We start from the raw sequence: 17964 nt of genomic DNA on the forward strand, positions 1-17964 counted from the left end.
CAGTGGCGGATCCAGGATTTTGTACAAGTAGGTTTAATCTTAAAAGTACATAACTTTAGTCGTAAAATAGTAATTGTCAAGTGAGTTCAAATAAAATATTTATATAAAATTTATACAGTTTTAATCCTAATTTATATATATACATAATATTAGCGTCCGCCACTGTTCTCCAGGAAACCTTAGACTTATGAATACTTGTTTGAACAAGCTGAAGAATGAGCATGGACAACAACAACAACAACAACATGAATTAGTTGTTCTAATCGTGTCCCTAACTAAGAAGGTTTCAACACTTCAATCAGCAATATCTGTCAAACAATATATTCAATCAACAATATTTGAGACTTTGAGTCCATGTACCTAAGAAGATGCTTCCCAATAGAGGTGAGCTTGGACTTAAATATTTTAGTATTTCGGTATATCGAAATATCAAAACTTAAATACCGAGTATCATATTGAAATACCGAAATATCGAAATATCTATACCGAAAAATACCGAAATATTGAAAAAACCAATACCGATATACCAAATTATGCGATTCAGTTCGGTATTTGATTTTTCGAATTTCATGCCCACCCCTAATCCTGACAGTATAACCAAGCTAATAAGGAAATCGAGTGTCGACAAAAGGACAAAATATCCCAAAAGAAAAGCAAAAAATGCCATAATATTGTTTTTCTTAATTTGATTTATACTAACACAAAAAGAAAGAAAAAAAAAAAACAGGCAAAAGCGAAAGTTCACTATTATTCCCTCTCCTGATAAAGGACGCTTAAAGCTCAATTAGTTCACTAAGCCATACTAATCTTTTCTTCCCATCACTAAATAATTAATAATTATTGAAGAGAAACTAACTCTCTTTCGGCAACGCTGCTTAATGTACATTTTCAATTTTCAATTGTGAAGTGCGGTGATGATTTCAGGTAGAACTAGAGCCGTCGATATGGGTTTGGCCCGTTGGGCCAGCCTAGTCCAGCCCGTGATTTAGTAGGGCTGAGCTAGAATTTTTAGAGTCCATTTAAAAATGAGGCTTTTAAACCCGACCCGAGTAAGCCCGTGGCCTGTGAGGCTTGACTGATGGTGGGTTGGGCCGGCCCATGGACCTAATAAAAATAAGTATTTAAAATATAAAAAATATATGACACAAAAAATAAGAAGAAGAGTATCCCAAGCTTAAAGTTTATTAAGCTCATCATATTAAAAGATCAAAGTCTTAAAACGTTAATTAGTTTTAAAAAATTAATTATTCTTAATATTTAACTAACTAATATTGCATACGAATTGTAGATATAGATGAAAGTAAAGATATTAAAATAACTTTCTCAGAAGCGGATTCAAATGTGTTTGATGAATATGATATGTTGGATATCCCATAAGCGTCATGGACATTCTCTTGAATAATTTATTTTGAGTTTTGACTTTTAGTGAATGAAATAAAGTCTTGTCTTTTACTTTTTTAATATTTATTATGATATATTGGAACAGTATAAAAAGTTATTATGTTTTGTGAAATTTTTTCAATAAGATTTTTTTAACTTTTAAATATTTATCTTTTTTAGGTTAGAACTTAAATAAAAAATAAAAACTATATTTTTAAAAAATGATGGGCCGGACCGTGGGGACCCACAGCTCATATAAGACTGGAGTGAGCTGACCATTATAAGGCCCATCAAAATGGTGGGCTAGCCCAACCCGTCAGTTACTAAAGTCCACGTGGACTGGGCTGGGCTAGCCCGACCCAGCCCATATTGACAGCTCTAGGTAGCACTATGCGTTCGTTTTTAATTTTTAGCCAATTCCTCTAAAAAGAAAATTTCAAACTGTAGATTCAACTCAGAGTAATGGCATTACCAATTTTCATACTCAACTGAAGTCATATGAGTATTGTATTACCAACTTTGATGTGTAATCTACAAGTTTCTAACACTACAAAGAAAAAAGAAAGAAAGAGATTTAGCAACAGAGGAAACCCAACGCTAATCTACTAAAATGTGTGCTGAAAATGTTTACGAAACAAATTCACGACTGATTAAATTTTAATTCCATATAGAGAATTTACGTAATTTCTAGGTTGATTAAGAATCAATTGTTCCGTCTGAAGGATATTGACCCTTCCCTCGAGTAAGTTCGAATAAAAACGAAGGGCTAGACTGCATTTCGGGAATTTGAACACCATTCTTTTCAACTAAAAATACAACCTTGTCAATCAGTTAAATCTATATGCTTCAACTGTTTATGCCCGAACAATTCTATGATACCAGTTGCACATATAAGAGCATCCACTTTTTTCGTTTCTGATATCAATTTCTTCTTCGTTCATTGCGTTGCGTTGTAAAATGGGCAGCACTAATTTCCATTGCCAGAGTGACCAAAAAAACTAACCTCTATCTCCTCCATGCATTCTGATCCCTAAATTTCCTCATCAAATTTTTACGCAAGAAATAAGTGCGCTAGCTATTAGGCCATTAAAACTAGCTTGTATTTCCTCCATTTTTTGTGGCTAGCTAGGAGGCATTAAACTAGGCAGAAAACCACCAGCCAAATTGCATTGTCTATGGGTATTATTTAACCTCACTATTTTCACTTTGCCCTAAATTCCATCTTTTTCTAGTAAGTACTACTTGGGTATCTATCATTTTTTGTTTGGTTAAAGGACTAGGGCTTGAGTATTAAGGGGCATAGGTACTTTGCTTGAAGCGGTGTCACGTGACATGACTTTGTCAAAAAATTTTGTAATCTGTATTTGTACGTATAAATAATAAATAAAATTAAAATATTAAATATAAATATATATATATATATATATATATATATATATATGAAATGACCGCACTTGCCATTACAACAATTTATTCATTTGTTTACTTCTTCAAATTTTGACACTACTTACCAAAATTCTTGCATACGCCCACCGAGCACTAGCCACAGCCCACAAGTTATATATACTGTACGTGGAGATGGTGGAAACTAATTGAGAAGGATTCATTTCCAAGCAAAGTTGACTTAATAAGTTGGTGACTACAATATACTAGGAAGATGAGTTTCATGATTCATTATGTAATAAGAGTAATTATTAGTACCTTAAAGCTACAGAGGAGAGTCTATGGCACTAACAATAGTTGAATGGTATATTCGGAGAATAAACTTGTCCACTGACTGCCAACAAACTCTGCTCTCTCCTTTTCGTCTCCTGGTGGTGAGTAGTGCTAAAAGTGGGGTTGTTATATATATCAGGTCTTGGTCATTTCAACTGATTTTCCAAATCTATTCATGTAGCTATCTACGAGTTTAGGGTCCAAAATACTCTCTTTTTGTTAATGGGTCCAAGTTTTCTTTGATTTTTTTACCAAGAACAAGAACTATATAAAAAGAGTTTGTTTTTGTTTTTATAAATTGCTCAGGATCATGACTTATGTCCTTATCGTTCTCAGTCCACTAAAATGAAAAATAGGAGAAAACGTACTGTATAGTCGCTCTTAAAATAATAATCGAAATATATATATTTTTTCTATATATATACACATTATGTATGTTATATACAAAAATTATATAAATTTTATATTATTTTTTCGACTATCGATGTAAATAGTTTCTAACGCGGACTAAAAGTGAAAAAAAAAATCAAAAAAAACTTCAGCCCTCAATATGCAACCCACCCCACCCCACCTAGGGAAACGTTCCCTAAAGGATAAGTATATATTCTACAATAAATGTTTTATGGTTCTCAACCTTAGAAACACACAGCAGCATGTGGACCATCGGGATGCTTCAATATAGTTTAGTGAAGGACTAGGAATGGTATTAAATTGGAAATCTGGAATTAGCTCTCTTTCTATTTACAGAATTTTATTAATCTATACGAACTTATAGTCCTGCTATTATGTCAATGGCTATTGAATTCTCAATTAAAAAGGGCTCCCCATAAGAATGGAGAGAAAAGACACGGAAACATTAACTTCAAGCATTAATGTGATGGCTATATATATACTAAGTGCATATTATCTTTTTTTTTTTTTTTTAGGTTTTAGCACACTTGTGAGTAAAAATATTTAAAAATCTTAACTATAAGAGTATTTCGTCTAGATTATCATCTAGTTATCTCTTCTTAAACGTCTTACTTAATTGATATTCCACTAATCTGAACCGTATTGGGTAGATAAGACAACTGTAATAAATGTTCTCTTATTCTTTTTTTCTTTCTGAAATTCAAATAATTTGAGATATAATTCGTCAAAAGAATTAAAAGGACTCTTCGAAAATTTGATTGAGAAGTGGCTAGCCGAGGCATACTTAAATTTGGTCCATTGAAGGTGGATTCTTGAAACAGTGCTTATGATTTACAACTGTTTTTCCAATTCTTCTAGATTTTTCTTTGGAGGATCTCATATATATATATATATCCACGTCCGTTCGCCGCATATAAAAAGAGCTACAAGTCATTGTCCCCATTATTTATGAAGCTTCATTCTGTAAATTTGACAAGTGTAAAGTACACCATATTACCTTTTGATTAGGAAAAATATCAGCAGAAAGATTTATTCTTTTGCAACGAAATAGAGCGTCTCCTTTAGTTTCAAAGGGCGAATCATATGCATCTGCCTTATATTACGCTAGTGAAAACTTTTGACCTCCGTTTATTCTCCACTTCAATATCAAAAGATACGTACGTCTCATTAAAATGTTAGCATGTATATATAGAAATAGAACCTAGCTAGGTTACAAATAACTAATATACATTGACAATTACCAGTCCAATTTAATCGGTTATAATTTATTATTTTTTTTTTCAGGTTACCACGTATGTAAGACTTTTTTTAAAGAGTTACCTATTCGTTGTTATAAGTCAACTTAGCTGAAAATGAAAAGAATATATACATTATTAGTGCATAAAACTTATATATATATATATATATATATATATATATATATATATATATATATATATATATATATATATATATCACGCATGTAATTATGCATGTATGTGTTTCTTTTTTGGGTTAGTGAACCGAATTAAGAACTACTTAATTAGGAAAAATAAAAGACATGAATTTGTAGAAAAGGTATTGAGTGGTATATGCATGTGTTTACATGCTATATAAAGATAGAAAGAATTACAAAACTTTTCACTTTTTGGGTTAGTGAACCGAATTAAGAACTACTTAATTAGGAAAAATAAAAGACATGAATTTGTAGAAAAGGTATTGAGTGGTATATGCATGTGTTTACATGCTATATAAAGATAGAAAGAATTACAAAACTTTTCACGAGTTGCAATTGGCAGATGTAAATAAGAAGCTGTGAGGGACGCTGCGCCTCAAATTAAGATTCCAAAATTTGAAGTGCACCATCTGAAGAAAATATTATAAATTAAAAGGAAGTTTACTTTACTTTCTCCGGCCGTCTTACTGTGAGGGAATTTTTGGAGTTGTAATTTCACCTTAAGACAGAGAAAATGTTTTATAACATCAAAAGAGAAAGAATTATATATGTTATAGCTCTTCAAATTGATAAAGAAAGGTAAAGGGCGTATTGAAGTGAGGCTCTTGGAATTATTTAACTTAGCACGAGCTTACGTAATCAGGGTTAAAAAACAGTCAGTAATAGGTTCAATTTTTATGTAGAATTCAATATTTCGTCTAAATTTTGTCTGCTCCGCCTCTTATTATTCTTGTTGGAGAGATGCTGTCTAGTATATAGATATTGACACCCAAACTATTCAGCAACTTGTGATCAGGTTTAATAATGTAAAATGGATAATAAGAATTTAATTAAAATGGGGGGGTTTTCCAACTTGAAGTCACAAAGGGAGGAGAAAAATAATTAAACAAAGCACAAAAAAGTAAAACGTAAGTTTTCATTGAGAGTTAAGATTTCCAAATTTGAATAGCTGATAAGTGGATAAGTGGACATTGCTTAATGCTAAGAGCAGTCTATAATTGGCTTCTTTTGGCGAGCTACCAAAGTTTCGAATAAAATACTACTTAAGAGTTTTCCAGGAGAAGCAAGAAAATCCCAGCAACTTAATTAATTGTTTTGGAGCTAGAATGTCTTTTGCATTTGCGGTTTGATTTATATACGGAAGACATTCAAGGGTTCATATATAGTACTGACACTTTCTTTTACGTGACATTAGCAAAGAATATTTAATTAAAAAGGAAGCAATCAAATTGGGAAAAAGGAGTACGTTTCACTGAAAATCTATTAATTTTACTGGCGATGATTAGCATCATTTGGACGGTTGCATTTGGATGCTCGTTTTGCTCACTAAGAGTCGGCTATCCATTCTTTATTCAAGGTGAAAATCAAATCCTATTCCTCTCTGTAAAATTCCATTTTTTTAAATAATGACTGACAATTCTCATTTTTTTTCATTAACGCGATTTCCTGAGATTCCTCACAATGAATGTGGTGTTCTATTTCAACGTTTCTTTCTTTTTAAATGGAAATTAAGCACGACAAATCTATAAAGCATCTATTTTAAACATTCAAATAATCGCATGTGTTATCGATCTGGTCAATTAGACTCGAGAGTAAAAAAGAACAAAAAAGATATAAAGATTTCAACTACAATGCCAATTTCATAATCTAAATAATAAATTCTTCTTTATATACACGGTCATGCGCTTATCGTTTCATTTTATTATGTCTTTGAGCGCACAAAATTAATCAAGACATTTTTATCGAATCTTATAATAATTAATAAAAGTACTTTACAAGTGACATTATTAAAAAAATTACTTTCTCCAACAGCTTAATCTTTTTAGACGAGAAGATCACATATGCGTGATATTATTTAGTAATCCAAGATTCCTCCCTTCTTCCCCTTGTTTTTTGGTGGCTGTTTGTTTGGACTCCAATCGACATAGAATTTGCTCGCGCTGTCGCTTCGCATTAGTTACCGCCTTCTCCAGCAGAAAATTACCAAACAAGTACCACTTTAGAACCCCAATGCACTGAGCTTTTGAAGTGTTGTCTTCTCAATGTGTGAACAAAATTTCGATCATATTTTAAATTTGACACGTAAGTTTCAACATTACTATTGACTACTTCATACCCATCTAGCTAGATCAATATTTCAAACAATTAATTATCTAACAAACGAATATGTTCTGGTGCACACTTTATTAAATAAAATATACTCACTCATTTTTGCTCAACCAATATAACATATGAATTGTGAGGAAAGATATATCATCAACAAAGCGCGCAGCGCAAACACCACGCAAGAAATAACTATATATTTGATCTTTTTTCCATTGCTTTATAAGTTATCTTAGAGGAAACAATACGCATATTATTACTTCTGAGATGCAGAAAATGATCATACGGGCAAGAAAAGATGCCAAAACCCGACTAAAATATTGGACCATTGGCCTTACCCTAAACACCAAATACCCACAAAAGTAAGCCGTTTGGTTGAGAGACAAGTTATGCAATAATGCACAATGCAGAAATTGCAATATAACGATTAATAACAATATAAAAATTATGCATGAATTAAAATATGTATTGTTTATTATTTTTCTTTTTAAAAAATTATCTAATACATGAGGGTTATTTCGGTCTTTTTAATTGCTTTTATATATGTATTACTAAGTATGTATTCTTATTCTATCGTCTATTCCTCATTATAAATTAATACTCCTTCCGCTTCAATTTATGTGAACTCATTTGACTGGGCACGGAGTTTAAGAAAAGAGAGAAGTCTTTTGAACTTGTGGCTAAAAAGTTCATTTGACTGGGCACGGGTTATTTTGGTCTTTTTAATTGCTTTTATATATGTATTACTAAGTATGTATTCTTATTCTATCGTCTATTCCTCATTATAAATTAATACTCCTTCCGCTTCAATTTATGTGAACTCATTTGACTGGGCACGTACCTTCTTAGTTACGTACCTCTATGTAACAACATCCCTATATAACAACAATTCACTATAAAAGTCAAGTTTTTCCCAGAATCAGTTTTTTAAGTTACATTTTACTTCTCTATAATGACTTTTTACCTATAACAGCAACAACTATATTTATAGCATAACGCTCTTTGTAAAATTGCCCCTCTATAACAGCCATATAGAATCTTTAAGATTACTAATAATAATTATAAAAACATGCACAAAATCTTTTCCATTAAATAAAGTTTCTATCTTGCATAAGATATAAGATTTGAAGATTTGCATATGATATCTTTTTCATTGGACAAATTCTAAAAATAATTAGATAGAAAATTTAACTGTTAAGCTCTTAGATTGTCTTCAAGGGAAAACTATTGGATGCCTTTTTGCTGAAAATTTGGACACGAATGTTCGCCAATTCAAGCGTTATATCGCTAGTAACAGAGTAAAATCTACGAAACAAGCTACAATTATAAAGTTCTTCCATCAATCTTGAATTTTTTTTTTATTTTTTAGGTAGTTTTAAAATGTTTGCCTTAGAGTTTAAATTTTTATAATTTTAGTTATGATTTTATTAATAATGTATTAGCTTTCTTCAATATTTAACTAGTGAACTATGCATATTTTTTGAGATTTTAAATTTGAATAATTTTCTTATTTTTTACTCCGTAACACTAAAAAAAGAAAAATAATTGATTTTTGGACAATTTTTATCTATAACAGCCAAAAAATATTTAAATGTCAAATATGGTTATAGGTGTATAACAATCATTTATTATAAAAAGTAAAAAATATCAGAACAAACGAGGCTGCTATAGAGAGGGTTGCTTGTATCTTATTATTAATTAGTGAATTTGCCGCAATTCACGTAATTATTTTGTAAAATATTTCATGGATTTATGAGATAATTTTTGTTAAATTGGATCGAGGTAGATAAAGAAAAACTATGAGAATTATTAGTCTCATCAATAAAAAATGCCAATGACTATTGATATCATACTAACAATAATGTAGGCAAGTAAACACCGACCTAAAGTCTGTTGCCTACATTCTTATTTGTTTTAATAAAAATATTGATAAAAATCAATTGCTCGTCCTACCTTATTATAATTCATACTTCTAAAATATTTCCAAATGTATTTGGAAGAGATTTGGCGACACACTCTCTATAAGTCTTAATACACATTTTCCTGGATAGAAGTGAAAAAATAATAATAACGATTGAATACTTACAGAATTGATAAAGTTAAAACCTCTCGTCCTAATCCTCACAAGCCTCCACCTATTCATCGTACACACCTGATTTTTGTTCTCTCATTTAATAGTCATGTTCTAATTAGCTATTTTTCTATTGATACAAAAAAGTTAGATTTCAGTTTTATTTTTCTATTAATAGTTAATTTTAGTTTCTTCTCGTTCTAGGAGAAGATAAATTATAAAGAAAAATATTTTCTACTAATTTTAGAACTCCGTTAAATGCTTTTAGAAACATTAGAATCCTTATATAGTATTTTTTTCCTATTATAGTACATATATTTGGTTACATCTTTCAAATAGCACTTTCGTTTTCTATATTTCTATAAGCATTTAAGTACATGATGTTTGGTGTGCATTTAGTGTTTATTCTTTATTTTCCTTCGGCTAATTTTTCGTAAAATCTGAAGAAGTTGCTTTCCATTTTAACACTCTTCATATATAGACATTTTGCTCCTATCATTTTTTGCCAATAATTACCTCCTTTATTTTCATTTTAAAACCCAGTAAGCAAAAAAATTTGTGATTCAGAATTCATAAATTAAAAATACTGACGCCATCTCTGAATACAGTCACAACAAAAATTTTGTTGGATAAGTATACAAGCAGTAGATTTACCCAAATTGCACTATCAATTATGACCATGAATAAGGTATAAGAGGTCAAAAATGCATGATAATAATGTACTTTAGACCTCACATTTTATCGAGAAGACTATTTTGTTGCTAGGGGACCTTCACCATAATCGTCCACTGTACCTTTCAGGATATATTGGTGAAGTAAAACTCCGACAAGTGCAAATAGATCCGGGGTCAGCTATAAATGTTATACCCCTAAAAACGGTAAGGAATGTACCAACACTAACCAAAAAGAATGAGAAACTTTTCTCCACAGGGCACTACAAAATCGACCAGAATCCATAGCAAGGAATTCTTCAAAAAAATTCTCCTAAACTACAGCTTACTCAAAAATTTATTTTATAGAGACAGAAATTTCAACTACTACTTGAAAATCAAAGGAAATAAGAGGAGGGAAAAGAAATCAGAAAAAGGAGGAAATAGTTGAAGAAACTTATTTTGTTGTTAGATCCTTTTATATAGTTTAGGTGTAAAGAGAATTAATAAAAATATAAAATTAATTGACCATCGTCTCTTTCTCATAGTATAAAATTAAAATTGTAGACGAAAACTTTATTTTGATCAATCAAAGCTTCAGCCAAAATATAATGATGCATCAATTATCATTCCTCATGATATACTTAGATGTCCTTCAAATTGCAATTGCTGCAAAAAATGCAAATTAAAAAAATGACTAAACAACATCCTTATAAACAAAATAATCCAAACGCAGCAATTACACATAGCATTAATCAACTTGCAAAAAACACTATATATATATATATATATATATATATATATATATATATATATATATATATATATATATATATATATATATAAAACAAGAAACTTATGAAACACTAAGCACAATAATATTCTAGTTTTCTGTAATTAAAGCAGGAAAGGCTTCAAAATTCAAAATTACTATGTTTTCAAACTAAGATCAACTAAAAGTGGAAGAAACAAAATAACATAGATGAATAGTAACAATTAATTGTACAATTTTCAACCTTTATTTTCAACAAAAAAGGTCTCAAGGATACAAGAAAGACACAAAATTTATCTACAATCGAGGAAGTAGGAAAGAAGAAAGAAAAACAGTAGAAAATTAAGAAGGAAGAGAGGGGGATCTTAGGAGAAAAAATAAATAGTAGTAGTGAGGAAAGAAATAAATAGGCTTATTATGTTAATAACGGTTGCAGTCGGGGTGTTCATGATTCGGTTTGGGTTGATCTTTCCCTAAAAAGAAATCAAATCAAATAAGTCGAGTTTTCAAATATTTGAACCAAACCAAACCAATTAAGTCGGTTTTTATCGATTCGGTTTTTGTCGGTTTTTCGGTTTTTTTGGTTATTCATCCGAATTTTTCTTAAATATTAGACATACACTTCCAAACGCATATTCCGGCGACTACATTTTCAACGTAACACTATCAAATCAATTGCTCTTTGAGAAATCTATCATTTACCAAGATATATTGATGATAATAGAATCAAATAGTGATGAATAATTAAAGTACTCAATTAAAAATAGATTATTTTTAACATAAAATAAATTCTTGTACTTAGCAAAAGAAAACTACCAATCAGACTAGAATATATAGGCAAAGAATTAGATTATTAAAATAGCAAAGAACTAGATTAATAATATAAATGACTAATATGTACCATAAAATTTTAGAAACTTTATATAAAAATATACATATATATAGGTGTAATAATAATTTTAAATAGCTACTTTTATAGTCGGTTTACTTCGGTTTTTTCGGTTATTTTTTGATTAAAATCAAAACCAAACCAAATTTGATCGGTTTTTAAAATTCAAAACCAAAACCAAACCAAACCTAAAAATTATCGGTTTATTTGGTCAATTTGGTTTGTTTTTCGGCTTGGTTCGGTTTTTCGGATTTTTATGAACACCCCTAGTTGCAACCGAAGAGGTGGGAGAAATAAAAGTGAAAAGAGGTGATTTTTGGTTTCTTAATTAATTAACGGTTGATATACCTAAAGAAGAAACTTTTGTTTTTTTAAATACTCCCTCCGTCTCATGTTAACCGTCGTTATTACTAAAAATAGTTGTCTCAAATTATTTGTCATTTTAAAAATTCAAGATAAAATTGATTATTTTTTTTCCTTTTTTACCCTTGGTAATAATTATTCTTGAAAATGGAAATAAATATTCAATCAATAGAGATTATATCTTATGACATAAATAAGGGTAGAATAGTCCAATCTCTTTCCTAATTAATATTTTTTAAGGGGCGTGTAAAAGAGAAATACGACATATAATATGAGATGGAGGGAGTAGTACATAAATAGGGAAAAAGAAAGAAAAACCAAAAAAAAATAGATAAATAAGATCCTTGGCCATAGAGAAGTGGCAACTTTTTTTTTTCTTATATTAGAAAACAAAGTTTAAAAAAATCTTGGCCTTCCAATGTTGTCACAGCACCACCTCTGTTATTTTTCTATTTCCTTTTTCCTTTTTTTGGGGTTTTCTGGAGGACAGTGCATGATAGTTAAAGTAGTCCTATAAAAGGATGGGTAGTGTCCGCATTTACCAACAAACAACTGCCCCTAGCTCTTAACTCAACTCCTCTTTCTCTCAATTCTTCTTCCTCTTCCAAATTCTTGAAATAACCACAATTCCCACCGCTTCTAACTCAGTTTATTTTTGTTATAAACTTAGTGTTTTTGTAGAATATGGGACTAAGTTCAAACAGAGTAGAAGATTTATCTGGCCATGCATGCAATGAAACAATTATCACAATCTCTACTACTAGTACAGAATTACACATATCAAATAATCAACCATTTGAAGTACACAGAGTTTGCTTACCACCACACAAAACTACCCTTCAAAAACTCAGGCAAAGGCTATTGGAAATATTTTTCCCAGATGATCCACTTCACAAATTCAAGAACCAAACATGGTTAATGAAGTTGGTTTTGGGTCTTCAATTTTTCTTCCCAGTTTTTGAGTGGGGTCCTCAGTATAATCTTAAACTACTAAGGGCAGATGTAATTTCTGGACTCACAATTGCTAGCCTTGCTATCCCACAGGGAATTAGCTATGCAAAGCTTGCTAATTTGCCACCTATTGTTGGGCTATGTAAGTAAATGACCGCACTTGTTATTTTCTTCTTTAAAATCTAATTTGCTTTTGATCCCTTAATTTAGAATATGAATTTGTTTTTTAAGTGATAGAATTGTTCGTTTTTATCATTTACTAACAATCCTTTTCTGTTCTATTGGCTTAACTGGTGAAAACAGCCTCTTGCAAAGATTTAGGCTAAGGTTGCGTACAAATACACCTTTGTGTTCCGGCTCTTCCCGGACCCGCGCATAGCGGAAGCTTAGTGCACGGCTGCCCTTTTCCTATTGGAATGAAATGGTGCAGAATAGAGCTGAATTGATATAAAATGCATATAGCCAACTCCAAGTAGTTTCGGGTTGAAGCATAATTATTGATTGATAAGGGGTTTCTCATTGTTAAAACCAGTTGTTAATCAGTCAATATTTGGTAATTTATTTTAAGTTTAAAGATCCGTTAAGTTAATGAAAATTTATCAAGGGTCTACTGGTCTATTAATTGAAGGCAGAGGCGCATGCAAGATTATAAAATCCGTGGGTAAGAAATATTGTTGTACCTACATATTCTTTTGCGAATTGTCACAGTGCATTTTCAGACTTCCTATAAATATATAATTTATGGAAATTTCTGTATATATATATATGTAATTTTAGTAAAAAATGATGCACTCGCTGTTTGTAAAGTATACATTCTATGTTGAAGAGTAAATGTGTGCTTAATCGACTACGGTGATTTACTAATTTCTTGTGCTTTGCAATATCTTTTTGTAAATAAAAATCAAACTACATCCAATCTAGATATTTACTAATCTAAGCGTTGAAATATTAATGGATATGATGATGCAGATTCAAGCTTTGTGCCACCATTGATCTATTCAGTATTGGGGAGTTCGAAAGACTTAGCAGTTGGTCCGGTCTCGATAGCTTCACTTGTTATGGGCACAATGCTGAGTGAAGCAGTTTCTTATACTGAAGAACCTGTTCTTTACCTTCAGTTGGCTTTTACAGCTACTCTTTTTGCTGGACTGTTTCAGTCTTCACTCGGTTTTTTCAGGTATATTCTATTAAGACTTTAAGTTCTATGCACCGACAGGTCACTTAAAAAGTAATTACAGCTGATTCTATAGAATAAACGTTATTGTTAATCTAGTAACATTCTATAACAAGTTAAATTGCACTCATATTGGAAATATATTTTTAGGGTGTCAGTGTATATAACTTAAATTCTTTGACGTAATGGTTCTCATTCACTCGAATTCACTCGAAAATTCGTGCAGCGTTTTAATTTGACTTTCTAATATTTAAAGAGAAAGTAAAAGAGGAGGAATAATCCTAGCTTAACATTCCCCATTCCACCATCAACGTTACCGTTAATTTAGTAATGGACTACAGTAGCTAAGTGGAAACAAACTTTTGGAAAGATATCCAAAAGAATCATTTAGAAACATTGGGCACTTCCACTAAAAACAGCAAGAAAACAGAGAAAAATGCATGGAAAGGGACAGAGGATGTTATGCACCATATAAAACTGGACTCTGGCTTTTTATGCACAGTATGAAACTAACAAATACAGCTGGAGAAAAAGAAAAAAATTTCAAGGTTACATAATGTAATTACAGAAATTTGCTTTTCAAAATCTTCCCTGAGCCGAGGATCTATCAGAAACAAGATCTATTGTTGTTGTTGTTGCTGCTTTTCAAAATATCCGCATTCCTATATTAAACTATTTGTCCTAAGTATAATCTTATGCCTGTAGCCTAGTATTCAAATTTTTGCAACTCTATTTTGTTTTACAAATCCCATTATTTCAACTTTACAACTGAAATTTGCAGAGTATTCAAATGCATATATTTCCGGACTATCCTTCTTGGCCACACTAGATCAATTTTCATTGCAAAATTATTGACTTCTATTTATCAATTGTGCATGGATATATCAATTCTAGCAAATTTGAAATAGATCAGGATCGCTGGATGGCTGAAATGTAGTAGGTGAATCTGCTAATTCTAAATTAGTTGGGTCGGCTATATGAATCTTGTATATCATTTCAATTGAATGCGAGTCCATTTCATTCTAACTTTGTGTTTTAGAGTAAACGACGGTTCTCAAAACTTTACTTTCAAGAAATAAAATTTGCTTCCAAGTGCTCACTGATTCGGTTTATTTTAGAACTCAGTTAGTTCAAATGGAAATGCACTAAAAGTTCATGGTTTGCAGGTTAGGATTTATCATTGATTTTCTGTCGAAGGCGACTTTGGTTGGGTTCATGGCTGGTGCAGCAGTCATTGTTTCATTGCAACAACTGAAAGGGTTGTTAGGGATAGTCCACTTCACAAGCCAGATGCAAATAGTTCCTGTTTTGTCTTCTGTTTTCCAGCACAAAAATGAGGTAAGAAGAAGCTTCTTTGTCGATATTGAACTTCTTTGAGATATAAGATAGTGGAAAAAACACCTATCTTTGTCAACTGATGCAAATCATTATTTAGTAGTTTTACTCCTCTATATCTATTTGCAGTGGTCTTGGCAAACCATTGTTATGGGCGTTTGTTTTCTCGCCTTTCTGCTGACGTGTAGGCAAATTGTAAGTGTTTGTTTTATGGCAGAACATAATATTCTGATTAATATTCATCTCTTTTGTTCATTTTCTAACTAAAGATTTGAATTTTCTTCTGTGATTACAGAGCACCAGGAACCCAAAACTTTTCTGGCTTTCAGCAGCATCTCCGTTGGCCTCGGTTATTCTCTCAACTCTCGTAGTGACCCTCCTTAAGTCCAAGGCTCATGGCATTCAAACTGTAAGTAAAATTCATCAGCTTTACCTCCATCCATAGTTTTTAGCTATGTTGCTCGGACTCTCTGAAAATGTCGCCGGGTGCATGCTGGATCCTCCAAAATAGTATATTTTTAAAGGATCCAACACGGGTGCGGCAGTATTTTGGAGAGTCCGCCAACATAGGTTTTTAGACAGAATGAAACTGAAAATATCTTTGGTTTGCAGATTGGACACCTGCAAAAGGGTCTAAATCCGCCCTCATTGAACATGTTGTATCTAAGTGGTCCTTATCTGCCTCTTGCCATTAAAACTGGCATTGTTTCCGGAATCTTAGCGTTAACAGTAAGTCACTTGAGACGATTACAAGCAATTGGCCGTAGAAATATAACGAAGCACTTTGTGTTTGACATTTTCATTGACCTGCAGGAAGGGATTGCAGTAGGAAGAACATTTGCTGCTTTAAAGAATTACCAAGTTGATGGCAACAAAGAAATGATGGCGATTGGACTCATGAATATGGCTGGCTCTTGTTCTTCCTGCTATGTTACAACAGGTACCCGCCTCATTGGCCTGTTGTTCGCGATAAGATTAACTCTTTTTTAACCAGCAAATATTTGATTTACAGGGTCATTTTCTCGATCAGCAGTAAATTACAACGCTGGGGCACAAACGGTCGTTTCAAACATAATAATGGCAACAGCTGTGTTAATCACCTTGTTGTTTCTAATGCCACTGTTCTATTACACCCCCATTGTCATCTTGGCTGCAATTATTATAACAGCAGTTATTGGCCTAATTGATTATCAAGCTGCTTTCCGGTTATGGAAAGTTGACAAGCTCGATTTCTTGGCTTGCTTGTGTTCGTTTTTTGGTGTTCTTTTCATCTCAGTGCCTCTCGGCCTAGCCATTGCAGTAAGCATCTCCTCAAATATCACATCTTATAGTACCACTTACTTTGATATCTCCTCCTTGTACCTAACATTTTCTACTTCTGCTCGTGAAATTTCAGGTTGGAGTTTCGGTTTTTAAGATCCTATTGCATGTTACAAGGCCCAATACTAGTGTCCTGGGCAATATTCCTGGAACTCAAGTATATCAAAACTTAAGTAGATATAGAACAGCTGTTAGAATTCCTTCTTTCCTTATCCTTGCTGTTGAGGCTCCTATCTACTTTGCAAATTCTACCTACTTAAAAGAAAGGTTAGTTCAAACATAGGGTACAGATTTTGTATTTTGCTTTTAGCCAACTTCGACTAATTTGTTAAGATTATTACACAGTTTTATTTACTCAAAATTCACATTTTGTAACTGTAGGATATTGAGATGGATTCGCGAAGAGGAAGAGTGGATAGTAGCCAACAAAGAAACTGCAATCAAATGTGTAATAATCGACATGACAGGTCAGTTGAAAAAAAAAAGTGACATTTACTCATCTTCTGTTTTACTGGCAGTTCTCAACATGTTGAGTAACAAAATTATGTCTTGCTTCACCAGCTGTGTCGTCCATAGACTCAAGTGGCATCGACACAATATGTGAACTACGAAAGACACTGGATAAACGATCTCTTAAGGTAAATCCGTCAGCCACATAAAAGATGTTTCTTTGTTTTCCTTCACTAGTCAAAATATTTCTTACAAAATTTGTTTTCCTTTTTTCTTTTCCTTTCACGTGAAATCTTTGATTTTTTGTTGGTGTAGCTTGTGATGGCAAATCCAGGTGGGAATGTTATGGAAAAACTGCATCAATCTAACACTCTCGACGCCTTTGGATTAAATGGAATATATCTAACAGTTTCTGAAGCTGTGGCTGATATCTCATCTTTGTGGAAGTCTGAACCTGAATCATCAATATAAGATTTTGATTGCTTTCACGGCTCAAAGTCAATAAATGAAGAGGAAGTATTTGCGCTTCGAAAAGTGGACGATATGTAGCATGTCATGATAGTTCCACAGCTCAAAGTGTTGGAACTGTTTACAATATCAAATCCTTAGTTGAAGTTTTGTATATTAGATTAGCTCAAATTTGCAATGTAGTGTACGAATTTCAATTCACTGTAATCCTATTTTCCGACATAACTATGTAGCCAGTCTTTTCTTAACTCGGTCCAAGCAACGCCTTTCCCCACCAGTGGGATTAAACTGGGTTGTTGTTGGTCCAAGCAACGCCTAAAGGTCCCATGTCTTTCTTGGTTGAACAGCAATTTCTAAAAAGTCTTTCCGAAATTCTAGAAAAATTGTAACCTTGGCGATTAGTTCGTTTATTCTTCTGTGTTTCCTCATCATGGTCAAGATTCAAGAAAATCATAATATCATAGTTTTCCCCTTTT

The 17964-nt window shown here is 32.1% G+C and overlaps 1 protein-coding gene across 1 annotated transcript; it reads left to right on the forward strand.

Moving 5' to 3' along the window:
* The first annotated feature begins 12319 nt into the window (after positions 1-12319).
* Positions 12320-17736, forward strand: LOC104094350 (probable sulfate transporter 3.4). The gene is made up of 12 exons (XM_009600274.4): positions 12320-12883; positions 13711-13918; positions 15082-15253; positions 15380-15445; positions 15546-15659; positions 15863-15979; positions 16064-16190; positions 16263-16549; positions 16647-16837; positions 16952-17037; positions 17132-17208; positions 17336-17736. The coding sequence occupies exons 1-12, from the start codon at positions 12475-12477 to the stop codon at positions 17489-17491; spliced, it is 2010 nt and encodes a 669-aa protein (XP_009598569.1). The 5' UTR covers positions 12320-12474; the 3' UTR covers positions 17492-17736.
* The last annotated feature ends 228 nt before the right edge of the window (positions 17737-17964 follow it).

The sequence above is a fragment of the Nicotiana tomentosiformis genome, chromosome 12, assembly GCF_000390325.3.
Source record: "Nicotiana tomentosiformis chromosome 12, ASM39032v3, whole genome shotgun sequence".
NCBI classification, from domain to species: Eukaryota; Viridiplantae; Streptophyta; class Magnoliopsida; order Solanales; family Solanaceae; genus Nicotiana; species Nicotiana tomentosiformis.